This window comes from Schistocerca nitens, chromosome 5 (assembly GCF_023898315.1).
Source record: "Schistocerca nitens isolate TAMUIC-IGC-003100 chromosome 5, iqSchNite1.1, whole genome shotgun sequence".
Taxonomy (NCBI): domain Eukaryota; kingdom Metazoa; phylum Arthropoda; class Insecta; order Orthoptera; family Acrididae; genus Schistocerca; species Schistocerca nitens.
Window position 1 is genome coordinate 451,624,252 of NC_064618.1, and position 23,544 is coordinate 451,647,795.

Consider the following 23,544-nt stretch of genomic DNA (forward strand, 5'->3'; position numbering starts at 1 on the left):
TTTCTGGGTTCTGTCAGGCAGAAGTGCAGCTCAGGTAGTGTGATGACTGTAGATCAGCAAGACAGGTTTGGTGGTTACAAGTCATCAACAGGCAGATTTCATAGAGACTATTTGGTCACAGTAAACTGTGGCATCCAAGCTGGAACAAACTTAATAGGTTGGACAGTTTTTTTTATGTGGCACTGAGGGTGTTCATCTAGTTGCAGGGCAAGGATTCTGGACTAGAGGATAGAAATTTAAGACCGCAGAGCTGGTGTGTATTACAAACAGACAAGAGATGTACTTTGACGGTGCCATTTGTTGGACTAGGCAAGTAAAGGTCCAGGACTTCTGAAACCCAGACATAATTGTGGAAGAAAGGTTTGCAATCATAAAGGGGATTTTGAGGGTGACAATGGGGTGGAGAAATCCTGTAGGTTAGACACTAATATATAGCAATGAGTATTCATGCTGTGGCCAGAAATAAGACTACAGGAAGATATCATTCCTTATAAATCTGTCAAATGCACAACTCACAAACCTGATTTTTTTTTCCTACTGAGCCTGATATGATGTCAAGACTATCCCAAGACACTACTGGGTCAAACACATAAGAAGTATTCAGCTTACATTTCTGGAACACAATGACTTAAGAAAGAAAAATATTGTTTTATTTACATAAATGTAATATACTCTGTTTTAGTATAACTATTTTGGAACTGGCACATGAAAACTTTTTTGTATGTCCATAAGGGACGGTATGAAATTCTGTACAATATATTCCTGTTACACATTTATCGGTCTGTTGTGTATCAGTTTCATTACATTTATCTTTTGTTTTTCATTACCTTTATGCAATTTGCAATCCAGGTCTGTATCTTCACATTTTATGATCTCTGTAATATGTGCATTGTGCACTTCCACAGATCTTTGCAGAAGTTGCAATCGTAGAAAAATGGCATTTTCACTTCCATGTATATTCCGAGCTTTTGTATTTTATTACCTTAGATCTCTAAGCAATCTTTTCCACACAAGAGAGTAGTATCTTCTTCTTCTTCTTCTTCTTCTTCTTCTTCTTCTTCTTCTTCTTCTTCCATTCATTCATAACAACTCATTGCAGCTTACTTAACATCTCTGTAAAAATCATATCAACCAAACACAACTCCAGAAATCATATAGCTGCTCTTTTCTTCAAGTCGGTCTTAAACAGATTTCAAACACTGACAGCTAAAAATGTGCATTTACTGACAAGAGTAGCCAGAAACAAGGATGTGCTGTTTGTTAATTTTGTATTTTTATTACAATCACACAAAGGTGTAAGAAGACACAATTATTCGTTAATTAACATGCATCCAATTTGATATTTGAGGTTAATGACACTTAAGGGAAATGATCAGAGCCTAATTTAAGTACTAAAAAGTGACAAAATATTAATATACTGATTATTTCTAATTAAATATTCAAGTACCAATTTCATATAAACAGAGATATGATATGTAATTCCATACACTGATTATTTTTATGCAGTCATACATAAGGCTCAGATTTAATTTAAAGTAAATTCAAGGAATGTGGTGGCAACAACAAATAAAATTCCAATTTCAGTTCAGCTCTTACTTTACCATAAACACTATCTCCCAAGTTCCACAACCACAATGAAGCTCATTTTCTTTATTAGCAATACCTTAAATGCTTCAGCAATGAATTTACCTCTGCTGGATCACAGCAATTTCCCCACTCCTTAAATGCTTTTTCTGCTGCTACTGTGTCTCCTCGAGCTAGCTGAACAAGTACAAGTGCAACAGCAAGCCTTCCAATTGCTGGTATGTTGTCCGACTGCTGGTGCAAGCCGATTTCTCGCCGAATAGCATCTGCTGCCTGATCAAACCTTTAATCATGAAACAACAACTGAAGTTATTTAAGAAACAATATATGATAGTTCTTAACTACAGTTTTCTCATTTTATTATAAAGCACAAAATTAAAAAATGAAACCTGCACAATGCAGAACTATGAATTACAAACTACTTCTATGGTGAAAGACTGTCAGTGATGTCATAGGAGACTAACTCATATGTGGATGTTTACAGAGCAATCTCACACACAAAACTCATACAGGCAAGTAAAGCACACTCTTTATCTCGTATTTGTTTTTTGAAAGCTACATGTCAGTGAGTTGTGGAATATTGCTGAACACTGAAGTACATTTACAAAATCTTTGTTATTGAATTATTATGTAAGAGGATTTATTACAGAGCAAGTCTTGTTTCATATGTTCTATTATTTGTTTGAGGTATTCCATATGGGCTCCAAGCTGTTCCAGGAGCATTAAAGCTTTACTTGGTGTCATGACATGTAAAGTAATCCAAAGTCTTCTACGCAAAAGATTATAACAATAATGTGTATACTGATGTATTGAAACATTTTTTCTGGAAGTTTGGAATTTGTTCAAACGAACTGTAGCTAGACTATTAACCTCTGATCGCATTTTGTAATTAAAGACACAACAAAAGTCCTCCTATAAATTAGAGTTAATGAGTCCTGGCTTTGGCAGAAGTTGAGCTCTCCTACAGACATAAGAATTATCAATCTTCTCAGATCTGAAGACCAGCTACAAGGTAATTTATAAATTAACTGAACTATTGCATGTGGCGGCCCTAGTGTGAGACAAACTGGAGGATGATTAAGCTATACTGGTACATGAAACTGAAAATTAAATAGCAAGATTCAGCATCAATAAGGAAGAATTTGGAATGAAAGGAACAGTACTGTTATAACAAGCACCCATTAACTGGGTAAGACTGAAATACCTGAGGTATGCATTGTTCTTTCCAGAAATAATGATCTTAAAGGGTAACTGGCACAAAACTGACATTACTATCTAGCGTCGAAGACAAACGACTGCACAATGCTGTAATACCACAAAGCAGAGCAGACAAAGCCACAAAAAGTGAAATACAACAGATCTGAATAATACATGCTTTCACACTGACTTTTTCATACACTGGAATGAATAATGAATGAATAAATAAATTTATTAATAAAGCTGCTTATAGTAACATGATTGGAATTCAGTTACTAAGCAGTTAAACGACCACGGATATACAAGATTACACTGTACAACCAGCGATAATTTATCAAATGTGAAGACAGGATTTGAACTGCAACAAGTAATACATTTTTGGAGTGGTTATATTGATAATTTCAAACAAGTTACCAAGCAACAATGAAGAATTTCTGATACATCTACCAAGATACAGACAACCAAAACATATGCAACAAACAGCCCTATGTCTCGTTCAGAGTATAGAAGGTTGGCAGCTGTCTGCGAGGTTGCAGTTTGATGAACCACGATGAGACAGAATGCAGCATCAGTACCAACAACAGCAGACAACGCTGACAGCAAGCAGCTTTGCAGTCATTTACCATGAGAAGCAAAATGTTTTACCTCAGTGAGTTCAGATTTTTTCTTCTTCACTGCAGTCTGGTGATCACATGAATGCAAAGATTAAAGTGAAGTATAGCTGAGTAAGATCAGGTCACTGTGACATTTAAATGTTCTTTTATTACAGTGAATGCTGTCACATATAGTAAATAACAACTACACCATTACAACAAATACAACTAAACCCATCCCACTATTATGACAACTGACATTGAATACAGTTCACTGAAGCTACACTATTATGATATGTAGATATAAATTTTAGTTTGGGAATAAAATGTGGCCAGCAGAGACCACAGCATGACCATGGAAGAGTTAATGCAGTCAGTTTTATAGCAGTTGGCTCACTTACACAATGCAATTATGCATATGTACAACAAGTTCATGCAAGTTGAAAACAGAATGACAAATTGAGACCAGACTCATGAATTTAGAAACATTGCTTAATGAATTCACTATCCAACTTAATGACAAAATAGATACATTGGAAACAAGATTGTACATGGGCCTCAGTCATGTTTCCAAAATAGATATGTGATTAGAGATATCGGAAACTAAACAAGATGGTACCTTAGAGTACATACATTTTATCAAGACAGAAAGTTGCAAATTGGTACGAAAAAATGAGATGTTAGGAAAAGAAACAATAGATATGAGAGCAGTGTTGCGAACTTATACTAACAAAAAAAAAGATGTTTTCTCAGTAATAACCAAGATTACAAAAAACTTAAATTTACTAAATATGTGCATTGTACAGGAGTACATACAAAAATTACACAATTCGTAGACAACAAATCTACATCTACAATGACAACATGTGCATTGTCAGGAACACCAACAGTGCACAGTAGCATTAGTTTTAGTGCAAATACAAAAGCACTTGTGATGAAGCAAGCTGGAATCTCTATCTGCATTTCCATAAAAGAGAAAGGATGGCCCTCAGTCTTAAGGAATAATAGCAACACGTCTAATTTTGTGCTTGGTTTTGTGTATGTAATTAATTTCCTAATTTATTTTGACTATTCCTACTTAATATATTTTGCTATAGGGTGAAATCAGTAAATGTTTCGTGACTTAAGTGCTATTGTTGGCTTATATACAAATATAAATTCTGTACTAATTGCAAACATTTGGAAGAAGAACTATTAAGATTCTTAAAGCATTTATTTGGCTCTACTTGAAAACATATTAGCAAAGCCAGCCCTTAATTAATTTCAAAATAATTACCAGGTTTGTCAAAAGTATTGTTTATATAACTATAGCTGTTAATTTCATTATTTAAACAAATGATTCGCCTAACTTTTGTGATAGAATGAACTGTTAAATGGGAGGAATTTTTCTATGTATTCAGACAAATTGAATGAGTTACGTTTTAATTCTAATTTCTTTAATTTAAGCATCAAACAATGTATAGTTTTAGTGCCTATTATAGTGAGGATATATAAAGGACCGATTTTTGGTCCCAAGGCAGTCAATACATGGCCAATTTTCAGACGGGAATTATGTATTGGTTAAATTAACAACAATGCATCAACTTAAAAATGGAATAAGTGTAACACAAATAGGCCATGTGTTAGGACAATTAATGACAATGTCTGTTTAATTTATTTGAGAAATAGTGTCACACGTACCGTATTATTCTGCAAGAACTGTGAAATGTGTGGTTAGTTTTTTACTGCTCATAGATGTTCAACAGCAAACTATTGTAGCAGTATGCTGCTGTTGCCTGCACCGTTTTAATGAGGCTCATCAACATTTACCAATAGTGAACTGGCCATACAATTGTGTAATATTGGGGGGGGGGGGGGGGGTGTGTGTGTGTGTGTGAACAGTGAAAGTAAAGAACTGTGAAACACAATTGTTCAATTGTCGGCTTCATCATTTACAATAGTCAGTGTTGAACTTCCAACCCCATTTTTCAGCCAGTATAACAATGCAGTATATCAACACCGAGGACTACCAAGGAAGAAATAAAGCAGGCGAACGTCACTCATTAACACAAAATAACACCGAGCTTACAGGAGACAATGAAAGAATTAAGAAAAGAGAAGACCCATAATTAAACAACAGGATAGTACCTAATAACTGCAATGACTTTATCACAACACTAACCAAAGGAATAAATCAGAAATTCCCCAAATTTTCACCTTCAGGTGACATTCCACCTATTATTATTTCTCAAGTCATTTAAAAGGCACATTGCACAATAACTGGTTACATTCCAATAAGATGCAACTGGCTACAAACAGTCAATGCTGCACAGTGGGGTTTATTACAGCTAGAATAATTCACAACTTACATTGCTTTTGAAATTGCGTTTAAGAGAACATTTAGTGGAAGTTATCATTAGCCAATTATCATTGCATGTAAGGGACAAATTGTTAGGAAAGGACTGGGAAAAAGTGAACAACTTATTGGAATATCTGGAACAGGTGGACACAGTGGAAAGGCAAGCAGAAAGACAGCACACAGGCAACACTACCAATAACAATGACCAACAGAGTAATGTTAAGAAAGGATCTCGCCCTACTAGAGAGGATGCTACAAATGCTGGAAACAGGGTACACAACGAACATTATAATAATCATTCACAGAATAGATACAGAAATGGGAACAGTAACAGAAATTATCACAACAGATTTAACAGTACTGTTAACAAATCTCTTCTAGTTTAATTAGCAATTATTACAACCACAGTTTAACAGCTCTCTTACTGCATAAAGATAACACACAAACAGAAGAATATATGAAACCAAAACTGACATGCATTGCAAGTAACTTAACTGTGGTAGTTGTTTTTGATTCTGGTAGTGACACAAGGAGATCCCTACAGCAAAATAATTCACTGGATATCATTTGCTCGGTTACCTGGCACAGGAATAAGGATAAAAGGAGTGACAGGTGCAATAGGTAAATCAGTGCATGCAGAATTGTTCATTGAATTTACATTAAAGACACACATTTCAAAAAATAATGTTTGTAGTGGAAGGTTTAAGTGTATCTATGATTTTAGGCATAGTTTGGTTGTCAGACAATAATGTATCATTTAACTCCCAAGACGGAAAAGCAACATTCACATATGGTCAACAAGAGTACTTTGCTGGTGTACACGTGTGCAAAGCAACCCAGCCAGACTAGGTTACACTTTAATGAAAGAAGCAATGCTCGAATAGAATGACAGGCCCAAATTAGGTGCAGACATGGTACAAGAGAATGAAACAGACATAACTGATAACACTAACAGATCAAAGAACCTAGGCATTAATGAAAAGGAGAAGACGATTTCCTTATTATGTAGATATGTAAAAGTATTTTCAACATGCCCAGACATTATTAAAGACTTTGTTTGCGGATTGAAAATTAAACCACACAATCCACTTCATGTCAGACTCTACACCGCATCAGTATCAATGAAGCCATTAGTACAAAAATAAATCACAATAATGTTACAATGGAATATTATAGAAACATCCAATAGCTGTTATAATAACCCATTAGTAGTTGTTAGAAAACTGGAAGGCAATGTACATATAGTGCTGGATGCATTAACTGCAAATAGGATACAAGATCCAGAGAGGGATAGGCCCCCTGTTATAGAAGAACTGCACATGAAAGTTGATGGGGTGCATTATATCAGCACAATGGATCTGAAGAAGGTTAATGGCAGATTGCCCTAATGAAAATTCACATGAGTATATGGCATTCTTGTTTGAAGGAAGGTCATATCAATGCCAAGTGCTACCATTCAGCCTAAACATATAAGTCTCAGTTTTCTTAAGAATGTTGGATAAAACAGTAGGCAAAAAGCTAAGAAGTAAAGTGTTGCTATACACTGACAATACAGCAGTAATATCCCCAATGTGGGAGAAGACCTGCAAACATTGGGTGAATATTTCATCAGATTACGTTCTCAAAACGTCATCATTAAACTGTCAAAATCTCAATTTGGGAGAAATAAGGTTAAGTACTTAGGACATTTAGCCTGGTTCCCACAGACTGAATGCTATCATGCAGTGCCTGCATCCTTCTAACAATAAACAAATCATTTTTCAGGATGGTGGGATTCTACGGGAAATTTCTTGCCAATTCAGTGTTTAATTCACCGTGTTTGATGAGGTTACTAAAACAAAGCACAGTATGGAGCTGGGATATAAACTGTCATGAAGAATTTTCAAAACTAAAAGAAGCACTGGTTCACCTGAATTTTGCTATTCCTTTCCATGTGGCAGTGGGTGCATTGGATTATGAGTGAGGCTGATACATATTCCAGAAGTATGTGATGATCACACATCAGAGAAAAAGCCAATAGCTTTCTCTAGCAGAATGCACATGCAACATGAACAAAATTGGAGCATTACGGAAAAGATTTGTCGATTGGTTAGTTTAATGATAAAAGGAACCCAACTACGATGTTATCAGACCCTCCTACGAACAGACCAGTCTTGTACACCAAGGAAGGGCCTAATGTGCAAAACCCCAAGAATTACTGAAGGTCAGCAAAGCCTAGAAAAAGAAACAGTGAAGCAAAGGGAGGAAAGGAAGAAAGGTGGGCTAGGTGCCCCATCCAGTTAGCACCCAGAAGCTCCCAAAGGCAGAAAGTGCAACAATGGACATACCCCACGCCACATACCAGAGGTACCCCACCCAACAATTCCCAGCACAGAATAGCAACACGGACAGGTTAAGAGAAACACGTGAAGAACACTGAGTCAACTAGGAGGAAGAAGAGCAAACGAGTGGGAAGGGCAAGGGTTGAGGTGCATCACACACCAAGCCCAGAGAGCTGCTGCCCATTCAGTGCAGAAGAGGCAACAGGGCACCCAGTCAACCCCTTAATTGGCCGACAAAGCTATGGCGGCCTCTATTTTTTTCATAAGTATTTCAGTCTTGTGACTGGTTTGATGCGGCCCGCCACGAATTCCTCTCCTGTGCTATCCTCTTCATCTCATCTCAGAGTAGCACTTGCAACATACGTTTCCATTATTCACTGGATGTATTCCAATCTTTGTCTTCCTCTACAGTTTTTGCCCTCCACAGCTCCCTCTAGTACCATGGAAGTCATTCCCTCATGTCTTAACAGATGTCCTATTATCGTGCCCCTTCTCCTTAGCAGTGTTTTCCACATATTCCTTTCCTCCCTAATTCTGCGCAGAACCTCTTCATTCCTTACCTTATCAGTCCATCTAATTTTAAACATTGTCTGTAGCACCACATCTAAAATGCTTAAATTCTCTTCTGGTTTTCCCATAGTCCATGTTTCACTACCATACAATGCTGTACTCCAGATGCACATTTTCACAAATTTCTTCCTCAAATTAATGCTGATATTTGATATTAGAAGACTTCTCTTAGGCAGGAATGCCCTTTTTGCCATTGCTGGTCTGCTTTTGATGTCATCCTTGCTCTGTCCATCATTGGTTACTTTACTACCTAGGTAGCAGAATTCCTTAACTTCATCTACTTTGTGATCATCAATCCTGATGTTAAGTTTCTCACTGTTCTCATTTCTACTACTTCTCATTACCTTCATCTTTCTTCAGTTTACTCTCAATCCATATTCTGTACTCATCAGACTGTTCATTCCATTCAGCAGATCATTCAATTCTTCTTCACTTTCACTCAGGATAGCAATGTCATCAGCAAATCTTATCACTGACATCCTTTCACCTTGAATTTTAATTCCATTCCTGAACCTTTCTTTTATTTCCATCATTGCTTCCTCGATGTACAGATTGAACAGTGGGGGCAAAAGATTACATCCTTGTCTTACACCCTTTTTAATACGAGCACTTCGTTCTTGGTTGTCCACTCTTATTATTCCCTCTTGGCTGTTGTACAGATTGTATATGACCTGTCTCTCCCTATAGCTTACTACTTTTTGCAGAATTTCGAAAATCTTGCACCATTTTACACTGTCAAATGCTTTTTCCAGGTTGACAAATCCTATGAACATGTCTTAATTTTTCTTTAGTCTTGTTTCCATTATTAACCGCAGCGTCAGTATTGCCTCTCTTGTGCCTTTACCTTTCCTAAAGCCAAACTGATCATCATCTAGCACATCCTCAATTTTCTTTTCCATTCTTTGGTATATTAGTCTTGTCAGCAACTTGGATGCATGAGCTGTTAAGCTGATTGTGCGGTAATTCTCGCACTTGTCAGCTCTTGCCATCTTTGGAATTGTGTGGATGATACTTTTCCAAAAGTTGGACAGTATGTTGCCAGAGTCATACATTCTGCACACCAACATGAATAGTCGTTTTGTTGCCACTTCCCCCAATGATTTTCAAAATTGTGATGGAATGTTATCTATTCCTACTGCTTTATTTGATCTTAAGCCCTCGAAAGCTCTGTTACATTCTGATTCTAGTACTGGATCCCCTATCTCTTCTAAATCGACTCCTGTTTCTTCTTCTATCACATCGGACAAATCTTCCCCCTCATAGAGACTTTCAATGTATTCTTTCCACCTATCAGCTCTCTCCTCTGCATTTAACACTGGAATTCCCATTGCACTCTTAATGTTACCACACTTGCTTTTAATGTCACCAAAAGCTGTTTTGACTTTCCTGTATCCTGAGACTGTCCTCCTGACAATCATTTCTTTTTCGGTGTCTTCACATTTTTCCTGTACCCATTTCGTCTTGGTTTCCTTGCACTTCCTATTTATTTCATTCCTCAGCGACTTGTATTTCTCTATTCCTGAGTTTCCCGGAACATTTTTGTACTTCCTCCTTTCATCAATCAATTGAAGTATTTCATGTGTTACCAACGGTTTCTTCACAGTTACCTTCTTTATACCTATGTTTTCCTTCCCAACTTCTGTGATGGCCCTTTTCAGAGATGTCCATTCCTCTTCAACTGCACTGCCTACTGAGCTATTCCTTATTGCTGTATCTATAGCCCTCCTTTGTGCTTCCATAACCCACTTCTTTGTGTATTGATTCTTCCTGCCTATTGTCTTAAACTTCAGCCTACTCTTCATCACTACTATATTGTGATCTGAGTCTATGTCTGCTCTTGGGTACGCCTTACAATCCAGTCTCTAATTTCGGAATCTCTGTCTGACCGTGATGTAATCTAACTGAAATCTTCCCGTATCACCTGGCCTTTTCCAAGTATACCTCCTCCTCTTGTGATTCTTGAACAGAGTATTTGCTATTACTAGCTGAAATTTGAAACAGAACTCAATTAGCCTTTCTCCTCTCTCATTCCTTGTCCCAAGCTCATATTCTCCTGTAACCTTTTCTTCTACTCCTTCCCCTACAACTGCATTCCAGTCTCCCATGACTATTAGATTTTCATCTCCCTTTACACACTGTATTACCCTTTCAATATCCTCATACACTTTCTCTATCTGTTCACCTTCAGCTTGCAATGTCGGCATGTATACATGAACTATCATTGTCAGTGTTGGTTTGTTGTTGATTCTGATAAGAACAACCCTATTGCTGAATGTTCACTGTAACACACTCTCTGCCGTACCTTCCTGTTCATAAAGAATCCTACTCACGTTATTCCATTTTCTACTGCTGTTGATATTGCCCTACACTCGTCTGACCAGAGATCCTTGTCTTCTTTCCACTTCACTTCACTGAGCCCAACTACATCTAGATTGAACCTTTGCATTTCCCTTTTCAGATTTTCCAGTTTCCCTACCATGTTCAAGGTTCTAACATTCCACGCCCTGACTTCTAGAATGTTATCCTTCCATTGAGTATTCAATCTCTTTCTCATGGTTAACCTCCCCTTGGCAGTGCCCTCTCGGAGATCTGAATGGGGGACTATTCCGGAATCTTTTGCTAAAAAACGAACATCATGACACTTTTTCAATTACAGGCCACATGTGCTGTGAATACACGTTACATGTCTTTAATGCGGTGGTTTCCATTGCCTTCTGCATCCTCATGCCGTTGATCATTGCTGATTCTTCCATCCTTAGGGACAGTTTCCTACCCCAAGTACAAGAGAGTGCCCTGAACCTCTGTCCGCTCCTCTGCCCTCTTTGACAAGACCGTTGGCAGAAAGAAGGGTGACTTCCTATGCCAGAAGTCTTCGGTCGCCAATGCTGATTATTAATCAAAATTTAAGCAGCAGCGGGATTCAAACCCGGGACCAAAGGCGTTTTGATTATGATTCAAAGACACTACCTCTAGACTACGGGTGCAAACCCTCCCTTAGAGAGAATGACAAAAACCCACTTCACAAATAAGCATAAAACCAAGTCAGCCATTGAGGCATCATCCGCTAACACCATGGGTAATGAGACAGGAAGATTAAGTGTGTGCTGTAGGGCTGCTAGGTTACGACAGTCCAGCAAAATGTGGACCACTGTCAAATGGGCACCACAATGACAGAGCCTCATGATAGGGGGAATGACCATGAGTCAGCTAAGTATGGACAATGCAGAGCTGACAAAAGATGGAGTCCTTGCAAGAGGCCAGCATGGTGGGCCTCCACAGATTCGTGGCCTTCTTTATCGGTCATAGTTTGTTTGGCAAAGTCAAAGTATACCATTCCATATTCCACACCCTTGCAACATGATGGCATACTATTGATCAAAGGTCCAATTCTGGAATACCAATCTTAAAAGGTAGCTTGACAGTAGCCAATTTTGTCAGCCTTTAAGTTGTGTGATACAGGATCCATACAAAGCCTACAAGCATCCACACTGTTCGGGGCAAAAAGTGAATCCTGGATAGTCAGGACCAAGAGACAGCAAGGGTAGCACTGGTCAAGAGCTTGTAAACTGGTCTAAGAGTCACTACAGATGAAGCACTCACTGGTGTATGGACGGATATCCTCGAGAGCGTGAGAAATGGCTAACAACTCTGCACTGAAAACAGTGCAGCCATCGAGCAAGTAGCAGAGTTCATTACATCCCACATGAACATAAGCAAAGCCAGTGTGACCGGCAACCATTGAGCCATCAATACAGACTACTTCTGAAGCCCAAAACGCACTGAGAATGGAGATGAATTGGTGGGGGAGGGTTTCAGGATGAGCTGCATCTTTTGGACCTTGTGATAGATCACAAGAGTGTTGTGGATGAGGGATGCATCATGGACGTAAATGAGCAGGACTGGAGAAGAGGTGGTGGAAGGGACAGCTTGTGTTCAGAAAAAAAAGAGGGACTGGATGGGGATGGCAATCATAACCCCAGACCTCGGCCGCCATTGCAGAAGGTATCTGGAAAGAGGAGATGGTAGTTGGGTGATCTGGGGCACAATGGGTGCATAATGCAAAAGCTACCAACTGTTGTGGCACAGAATCAGCAATGGTGTAACCCTTGTCTCCACTTGGTGTGTTCACCACAGGGCTAGTCTGAAAGGCACCAGATGCCAATCGTATCCCAGGATGGTGTATCAGATCCAGCATTTGTGACACTAAAGGTGATGCAAGCTGTGTGTGGGACTCCAGTAATCTAGATGGGACTGCATCAATGTTGTGTAGAGCCAATCAGAGTAGAGTGGTCCATGTCCCCATTGGCGTTGCTGAGGCATCAAAGAGCACTGAGGATCGATCACCATGTCCTCTTTAGTTGCCGATGATGGGGAAGACGTGTCAACTGGACATCAAAGGCCAGTCCCAAAAAACAATGAGAGTAAATCACTAAGGGGTGTGCCATCAAGGTACAGATCTAGATGGAGAAGGACTGTATGTCGATGACAGAAATGTATAATGCACGTCTTGGCAGCCAAAAAATGGAAGCCATGAGTAAGAGCCCAAGATTACGCTCAGTGTGTTGCTCTCTGCAGTCTGTGTTCCACAATGCCCATTGTGGATGAACAAAAATAAGTACAAAAGTCATAAGCATACAAAGAGGGAGCGAGCCACAGATGCCCCACTTGTATAAGGTGGCAAGGATTTGGTGGCATCATGTAGTGTCATAAGCTTTATGTAGATCAAAGAAATCTGCAACAAGGTGTTGATGTCAGACAAACACCATTCAGATAACAGACTCTGTGAAAACCACCTCGGTTGAAGCCAAGAAATCCCTGAAATCAAGGCTCCAACCAGCAATTGACTCAACATACATTCAAGTAACTTGCAGTGGACACTGGTTAAACTGACAGACAATAGTTGTCCATCTAAAGAGGTGATTTACCTAATTTCAAAATTGGTATAATGGCACTTTCTCATCATTGTGAAGGGAATTCCCCCTCACTCCAGAGGTAGTTAAAAAGGGCACGTACAAGACGCTGGCTAGTCACAGAGAGGTGTTGAAGCATTTGCTTGTGCACCCGTTCCGGTCCAAGAGCCGTATCAGCACAGAGAGCAAGGGTGCTGGAAAATTCCCACCTGATAAACAGGATGTTATAAGGATCCAGGTCATGAGGAACAAAAGACAAAGGGAGTCTTTCCAGATGGTGTTTGAGAAGATGGAATGCAGGCAGGTAGTGGACCAACACTAATGCCGTGGCGAAATGCCGAACAAAATGCTCAGCAATAGAGTCCGGGCTGGTAAGGATAATACCATTCACAGACATTCCCGGGACACCTATGAAAGGATGGCGAGCAAAAGTAAGCCTGATCTTTGCCCATACCTAGGAAGGGGGAGTACGCACTCCTGTGGCAGCGACATATTATTCCCAACAAATCCATCTCGGGCCTTTAAGAAGATAACAGACCTGAGCACAAAGCTGCCTAAAAGCTAGGAGGTGGCCAAAAGATGGATACCATTTTAAGAATTGGAGAGCATGACAGCAATATTTAATAGCTGCAGCAATTTCAGGGGTCCACCAATGGATAGTCTTCCTTCGGGCGGGCAACCAGATAATAATAGAATTGCCAAAGAGGCTGCTGAAAGGGCAGCATCACCCAAACTCCATACAGAATCTTCAGTGTCATCGTGTAGTGGAACAGTTGGGACAGCAGCCGAGGAAAACACATCCCAATCTTCATTAGTAATGATCCACGTGTAAGGGCAACCAGGCGAGTGATGGAGAAAAGATAAGACAGTCATAAAATGGTCACTGTCATACAAATTGTCATGAACTCCCCATTGAATTGAGGAGAGGAATCCAGGGCTACAAATGGAAAGAGCGATGGCTGAAAAAGTGTTGTGTGCTGCACTACAGTGTGTGGGGCTACAGTGTTGAGGAGGCAAAGGTCAAGCCCTGCCAGTAGGTCACCCCAGTTGGTGGTTGCAGTACCACCACGCAGAGGGTGGAGGAGGAAGGAGAGGAGGGAGCTGTCGAAGGAGAGCAAGAAGTGTAAGAAGCTGATCTGGGAGGAGATAAAGATTGTGGATTTCAGAGTCTAAATAGATCAAAATGGCCATCACTTCTAGTGCCGTATGAAGAGAAACCTAGAAACTACCAATGCCCATGTGGACTGTAATGTAATTAACTGTCAGAGATAAACTTTACCTCATGCGAAAAGTACGATGCCCACAGTAGAGAGTTAAGGTAACTTCATTATGTTGCCATACAATGTGTTTAATTTATTTATTTATGAATATTTTCTTTTATGATAAATAATGGATCTGTTTGAGATGATAAATGTTGTATATTTATATGTATTTATTTATATGTGTCTTTGGAGTGTATTAAGGTCAGAAGACCAAAGAATCTGGAATGCAGGAATGTCTGCAACTTCCGGGCACATGTTGGCTTGCCCGCCACTTCTTTGTCGATATTGGAGGGAGATGGACGTGTATATGTGACCAGTACAGTATAATGCATTTTTAGGGTATCACTGTTCGAAGTGAAAATATTGTAGTTACCAAATAAAAAGTACGAATAAATATTATTTTTAGCCGAAAGTAATTCGAATCCGGTAGTGTTTATTTCAAACAAGAAGAAAACCCAGGCCATGCTTGTTTTGCAGACAAAACCCCTAGACAAACGAGATCTGCAGTGTGTAATCTTTCAGCAGCTACTAATAAATAAGCCTTGCTGAAATTGTGCTGGAACTACTCGCATTATTATCAATTACAAACACGTGGTGCGAATGTGGTCCTACCACAATATACCGCGTAAGATTCCACTTCATTCAGTTATCAAGAAACGAGATAGGTAACAACCAGTACAATATGGTGGCGTCGTCCGGGATTATTGAAAATGTTACCGAAATAAACTACCACCGAGATTGCGAAAGAAACGACAGAATTCGTACATCCTGGATGAAAATGTTCAAGGAAGTCGTATGCTGATACCTTCAAGACAAAGGAAATCGTATGCTGGTACCTTCAAGACATCGGAATGCAGTTACTGGAGCAAGAATAACGGCGCAATAAGTCAACAAAGAAGAAAAAAGTGTAAAGTGTTGTGCAACAAAAAAAAAGCAATATTCATATACGTGTAGTGTTTCAGTGTTGTGAATTCCATCACGCACCAATCAACAAAGAAGACGTTATAAGATAAGAAAACCAGTAAACTGTGAGTAAGATAGTTTAGTATCCTTTAGAAAAGATAAATTTGTTGTGTTTTGTTTATTCCTGTGTAAAAAGATGACTATTGTAAAAGAGGAAGGTATTGACGACGGTGTCGCCAACGCTAGTACAGATGTAAATTTATCATACGAAAGTGAATGCAATAGTAATAGTCCGAATCCTGTAGACAAAGTTGAAACTCATACGGAAAGACAGAATGAAGTTAAAGACATGCTATCAAAAATAATGAATTATATGGAGGGAAAATTTAAGGCAATTGATGACACTAACAGACAAAACAGACAGTGGTTAGGAAATATTAAAGACAGACTCGATGCTAATGAGATTCGTTTGGATCAAATGGAGCAAAACAACGCTGCTCAGTTAGACCAGACCCTTAAGCTCACGAGTGATAAATTTGAAAAACAGTTCAAAGAATATGAAAAGAAAAATGACGATCACTTTCATAAAGTAGAAGCAAAAATTTCCAGTTTGAGTCGTAATATGGTTAAGATCACGGGTAAGGTCAATTATGTCGGGAGAAAAGTTAAAAATGTAGATGCAAAGGTAAAAAATCTGAAAACTGAAGTTACTACAGGTAGAGAGAAAATCCATAATGCGTTTAAAGTTGTGCATTCAGATATCAAACATGTAGAAGAAACAGTATCTGATCGTATTTCTGTTGTAGACGATAAAATTGTTAAAGTAGAAAGCAAATTTGAACAAAAGATAGGAATTATTACTGAAAAAATAGATGTAAATAATCAGATAAACAAAAATGAAGTCAAGAGTTTAGAAAGTAGTATTAATGACATCACTAAGAAACTTGAAAGTGTTAGTAGCAATATGGTCACCAATAGTTTGCCGAACAATATTGGCACTTTGTGGTACAATATTCCAGTAAAAAACTTTTCAGATGAGAGCAGTATGCATCCGGTAGATTTCCTGCAGCATTGCAAAGATAACTTTTTTCCAAATATGAATGATAATTTGAAAATTAAATTTGTGAAAAGATTTCTAGAAGGTGAAGCATTGTCATGGACTAATCATTATTGTACAGAGGGAATATCTTTTGCAGAGTTTGAGGAGAGGTTCTTAAGTAAATTCTGGTCAGAGACAGAACAAGCAAGAATAAAAAGCGAATTCTTGAATGGACCTGTTTATAAACATGAATTTGGTAGCATGAAGCAATTTTGCAGAAATCAGTTAAGGAAACTCACTCACCTAAGCAAACCTTTTGATGAACTTACTCAAATTGATGCACTTAAAAGGAGGCTACCATGTGAACTACAGTGGGAGTTAGCTTATGGTCCAGATGACACAATAGATCAGTTTTTGAAATATGTTGACAAACTAGACAGAATTATTGAGAAAACGGGTAAACCACCACACCATAGTCAAAACCATTTTCAAAAGACAGGGCATACAGATTGGGGAAACACACAACATGATAAAAAGGAAACACACAATTTTGGAAGTAGTGATTCTCATCAGAGAAATCACCAATACAACTTCAAGGGATCACAAGGACACAATTTCCATTACAGAGGTCAGTATGGAAATAATCATAATCAATTTGGTAACAGACACTTTGGAAATAAACCAAAGGAGTGGAATAGTCATAATGGTATGGGGAGAACTGAACAGGAGTCAAAAAACTGAATGAGGCTCCATTGGCGGTCCGCAAGGTAGGAGCTACTTATACGCAAATGGAAAGGGCCAACCCAAAATGTCTAACTAAACAGAAAGATACCTGTGACATAATGAGTAATTATTTTAAAGAGAAGTGTTATCCCATTAATGTAGTATCTGTTACAAATAATATACGTCATACAAATAAACCAGAAACAAAAGGTAAGTTATTTAAAGACACTGATTGCTTAGAAAACTGTGAAGAATTAAACTTAGATTCATTCTATGAGTGGGCTGAGAGGAGCACCTTGCTGGAAAATAGTTGTTCAAATGATCAAAGTGTATTAGGAATTAGAGAACTTATGGAAGAGTCTGGTGGGCTAGGAATGAAAAGAGCACCTAGTAAGGATGATTTAAATGTGTATCTGCATACTGAAGGTAAGAGTGCAGAGGATAAAGATGATAATTTTTGTGATGTTGATTGGGCAGAAAAGGAGATTGAGGATAGTAGTGAAGATAGATGTTTTATTGGTGTAAGTGAGGAGTTGGAAGCTTTAGGGATTACTAATATAAAAGAGGATAGTAATGAAATTAGCGAGGTACACATGAACACAGTTGACAATTTCAATGATAAGGATGCTAGAATTTCAGCCAATGAGTTATTTGATCTTAATACATGGAAGAAAGATGAGAAGGAATTGACAGCAGGTAATCTTAACAGCATTAGGGGAGTAGATGATGAAATGTCAGATAGTGAGCAATTTTTGTTTAACTTATGGATTAACAGTAGTGCCATTAAGGATGATGGAAATTTCAGAAAGGTAACACTTGATATATGTGAAACTTTGTATCCAGACTGGTGGCATAGAATTAAGTATCACATTGCACAAATGTTAAGAGAGAAATATAAAGGAGAGACACACAATAGCACAAATGAATGTAGTTGGATTAATGAAATATTCAGGAATAGTAATCAGGCCAAAGAAAATGCAATTAGGGTAATAACAGCATATAACTCTGGTAGTAACGATACAGGTAAGGATACTGGAAAGGGATATGGATTCAGTGAAATTGAAGATGACTTATTAGATGAGAATATTAACAAAAAATTTGACTTTGATGTAAGCAGTCCGTTTATTGATGTGCAGATAGGACCATGGAAAGGAAAGTGTTTAGTGGACACAGGAAGTCAAGTATCTGGAATATCAGAATCATTAAGTAAAAAACTGAAAACTAATAAGGATTATGTCGAGTTACCTGTGGTAGGAATTAAAATAAGAGGTGCTACCGGGAAGCACAGTAAATCAATAAGGAGTCAGGCTTTTATTACTTTTGAAATTGAAGGAGTATCATGGTCACATGGGTGTCTTGTCATTCCTGACCTCACAGAGGATTTTATCCTAGGCATGTCTTGGATAACAAAAGTAAGTGCAGCATTTGATTGGGCAGGGCAGAAATTAATGATGACTCTACCAAGTGGTGAAGTCATCACTACGAAACTTCTTCAATCAAATGCGCTTTGTATGAATAAGACTGTGAACAGTATTGAATTTACAAAAGAAGGTAAGTACATTGAAAGCCATGTCACAGATTTCGATACAGATGAGATAGAGTTTGAAAAGTTAGTAAATGAAAAAGTAGTCGAGGCTAGAGAACTAACTGAGAACCAAAAACAAGATTTGAAATTATTTTTGTGGGAATATAGTGATGTATTTAGCAATATACCAGGTAAAGTAATTGGATACCAATGTACTTTACAGTTGAAGCCACATGAACCTTTCTTTACAAAACCATACAGTATTCCAATCTCAAAAAGGGTAGCAGTGGAGAAAGAATTGCAAAAGATGGAAGTGTGTGAAATCATTGAGAGGAGTATAAGCCCTTATAATAATCCCTTAGTCACTGTAAATAAACCTAATGGACAAGTCAGACTAGTACTAGATTCCAGACAGTTAAACAAATGTTTATACAGAGAAACTGACCACCCAGAGAACATTGATGAGTTGTTATATAAATTTAAAAATATCCAAATTATGTCAAGCCTTGACCTAACTTCAGGTTTTCATCAAGTACCTCTTGCAATTAGCTCTAGAAAGTACACTGCTTTCTTATACAATGGGAGATGTTACCAGTATTGTGTAGTGCCTTTCGGATTAAACTCATCAGTCGCCGAATTTATAAGGGCACTAGACTATGTACTTGGCCAAGAAGTTGTGTCAGAATTAACAATTTATGTAGACGATATATTAGTTTCAAATCAAAGTTGGGAGGATCATTTGAAGTTATTGAAAAAGGTGTGTGAGAAACTCAGAAGAGGTGGTATGACATTAAAACTGGAAAAATGTAAATTTGGTGTGTCAGAACTCAAATTTTTAGGTCATGTCATTACTAAGGAAGGGATAAGTGCAGATCCGGAGAAAATAAAATCTATCGTAAACTTTCCATCACCTAGAAACCGGAAACAATTAAAGTCTTTCTACAGACTCTGTGGATTCTATCGAAAATATGTAAATGGACAATGCCTTAATGTAACATGTTTAAGCAACTTACTTAGAAAAAATACTCCATGGAATTGGTCTGAAGAGTGCCAGAAAGCATTCGATAAAATTAAGAATGAACTTTGTAAGAACAGTCTTTTACACAGACCAGATTTTAGTTTGCCATTTTGTCTTCACACTGACAGTAGTGATTATGGACTAGGAGCAGAACTATTTCAGGAGAAAGTTGTGAATGAAAAAAATCTCCATTGTACCATTGCATTTGCCAGCAGAATGTTACTTAAACATGAGAGAACATACACTGTCACAGAAAAAGAATTACTTGCAGTACACTGGGCGTTTACAAAATTTAAAACATACCTGTTGGGACACAAGATAAAAGTCTATTCAGACCACAAAGCTTTAAGTTACTTGCAGGAGTGTAGACTATATCACAGTAGATTAACCAGGTGGGCAATGTTCATGCAACAGTTTGATTACGAAATTGTGTATATTAAGGGATCAGAAAATGTAGTAGCTGATGCTTTATCCAGGTTACCAGTAGGAGGAGATCAGGAAATGTTTGATCAAGAGGAAGAAAAGGAATTTAAAATAAGATACATGAAGGGAATCCAAGATGAAAAGCTCATAAAGACACTTTGCAATAACATCAGGAGGGGACAGAATAACGATCCTAATTGGAAATTGGTTAAGGACTGTTTAGGCAAAAGAGGGTATGATAAACTTGACAAGTACTATAAGGTCTTTAAGGGAACACTCTTTAGAAGAACAGATGTGGACTCTGACAATTGGAAGCTATGTTGGCCAGAGTGCGAGGCAGACAAATTAATAAAGTACACCCATGAGAGTTATGGTCACTGTGGAATACAGAAATGTGTAAAAAAGTTACAAGAAAATATCTACTTTTATAACATGGTAAAGAAGGTGAGGAACGAAATATCAACATGTGACAAATGTCAAAGAGTAAAAGTAAGCAACAGAACATGTCAGGGAGAAATGCAGAACATCATTCCAGATAAGCCATTAGATTTAGTAGCTGTAGACTTTTATGGACCTTTACCTAAAAGCAAAGGTGGCCATTGTTTTATATTTGTCATGGTTGATGTATTTTCCAAACTAATTAAACTTTATTCTGTGCGAAAAGCTACAAGTAAAGAGATCATTACAAAAATTGAGAGAGATTACTTCAAGAGTGTAGGGAAACCTAAAGCATTACTATCGGATAATGGTTCACAATTTGTTTCAAAAAACTGGAAAGCATTCATGGAAAAAACTAACACAAAACATATCTTGATATCCGTGTACAACCCATCTTCAAACCCAGCAGAAAGGTACATGAGAGAAATAGGGAGACTTTGTAGGATGTATTGTAGTCACAAACACCCTAGTTGGTCCGACCATGTAAACAACTTCGAGGACATCATGAACAGCTTGCAGCATAGCTCTACTGGGTTTTCACCATATGAAATTATGTTTCACCTCAGACCAGCAAATCTTATTTCTGAATTAATAGACTTTCCACAATGTAGCTTAATATCAATGAAAGAACGTGAAGAGATTGTAAAGAAAACCATGCAGAAACTAGGTGAAGCTAGGAAAAACAGACATAATAGGAAAATAAAGGCTACCACATTCAGAGTAGGTGACCATGTCCTAGTGAAATCCCACGAACGATCAAAGTTACTAACAGCAGAACTCAAGAAGTTCTTTGACATTTACATTGGGCCATTTGAGATTATTGAGAACCCCCATCCAAATGCGTACCGATTAGTATATCCCAAGTCGAGAAAGCTGTTTGGTCTTAGGAATGTTGTTTCTTTGAAGCCGTATATTGAGAAAAGAGCAAACTGAGCCTAAAAACATGCCTTTATCTGGAAAGAATTTTACTGGAAGTAAAGAAAGAAAGAAAAAAAAATGCAGTCACCATACTATGCCATGTAACACATCTCAGGCAAAACGATGTTGTATCTAGACTGATTGTCACATAATTCTATTATAAGATTAGATTTCATGATTCCTATGTGTTTGTTTTAAGTAATTTTACAGTATTTAATGAATTGCAAAATATGTAAACTTGATAAATAAGGGATTTTATTTTACTGATGATGCTAGGAGACAAGACATGGCACCCACCCTCACAGTTTGAGAATAGCAAATCTCCTAAATTTTGAAATCTTGTTCATTCTCTTAAATAGACCATAATGCTTAAAAAAATTGTATAGTTAATAGAATATATTTTCTTGTATATGCAAGTGTGCTTTTGTTTTACATCATGCTCACCATAACTGTTTTTATTCAGCTCTGTTTATAACACAACACAGATAATTTGTTGGCTTATTTTGTCTCTTAATTTTGATATCATAATTTACAAGGCTCATGAGAGAATAGTGTTGTTGAATTGAAATACTTTTGCAACCTCACTGATGATATAGGAGTTGGTCCTATGTTTGTTCTAATATGAGAAAATGTTTTAACTTTAGTATTATTTTATAGTAAATTTCTGGGCAACAAATTGACATATGTATGAATGTAATCTATGTTGTGAGACAAAGGAGGAAGTCAAGGGTTGATGAAAGAATAAACAGTTTACTACAGTTGTGATAAAAAGTTGTATACAAGACAATGATGCAATTTCTGTATCGGACTGACAAGTGGACCAAGGTACACTTGTAAGTCCTGGTGGGCTATTGTAATGTAATTAACTGTCAGAGATAAACTTTACCTCATGCGAAAAGTACGATGCCCACAGTAGAGAGTTAAGGTAACTTCATTATGTTGCCATACAATGTGTTTAATTTATTTATTTATGAATATTTTCTTTTATGATAAATAATGGATCTGTTTGAGATGATAAATGTTGTATATTTATATGTATTTATTTATATGTGTCTTTGGAGTGTATTAAGGTCAGAAGACCAAAGAATCTGGAATGCAGGAATGTCTGCAACTTCCGGGCACATGTTGGCTTGCCCGCCACTTCTTTGTCGATATTGGAGGGAGATGGACGTGTATATGTGACCAGTACAGTATAATGCATTTTTAGGGTATCACTGTTCGAAGTGAAAATATTGTAGTTACCAAATAAAAAGTACGAATAAATATTATTTTTAGCCGAAAGTAATTCGAATCCGGTAGTGTTTATTTCAAACAAGAAGAAAACCCAGGCCATGCTTGTTTTGCAGACAAAACCCCTAGACAAACGAGATCTGCAGTGTGTAATCTTTCAGCAGCTACTAATAAATAAGCCTTGCTGAAATTGTGCTGGAACTACTCGCATTATTATCAATTACAAACACGTGGTGCGAATGTGGTCCTACCACAATATACCGCGTAAGATTCCGCTTCATTCAGTTATCAAGAAACGAGATAGGTAACAACCAGTACAGGACCAACATACAAACACCACCACAGGCTTGCAAAGGGCAGACGCTGTTTCAGCAGAAGGGTTGGAAACCACAAAGAGATGACGAATGAGTATCCACAAAATAATATTCCTGCAATATAAGACAAGCTACAGTGTAAAGAGATAGACAAGATTGCAATTCCAGGAGGTGATGATAATAACCATTATAGTTCCACTGAAAGAGACTGGATTGACATTGAACTCTGTCATTGTGG

At 37.8% G+C, this 23,544-nt stretch overlaps 1 protein-coding gene across 1 annotated transcript in view; it reads right to left on the reverse strand.

Moving 5' to 3' along the window:
• LOC126259289 (gamma-soluble NSF attachment protein-like) overlaps positions 1-23,544 on the reverse strand; it is a 165,510-nt gene that overhangs the window by 109,781 nt on the left and 32,185 nt on the right. The window contains exon 7 of the mRNA XM_049955937.1: positions 1,690-1,867. Coding sequence (XP_049811894.1) covers positions 1,690-1,867 — 178 coding nt within the window. The remainder of the gene's footprint in view (positions 1-1,689; positions 1,868-23,544) is intronic.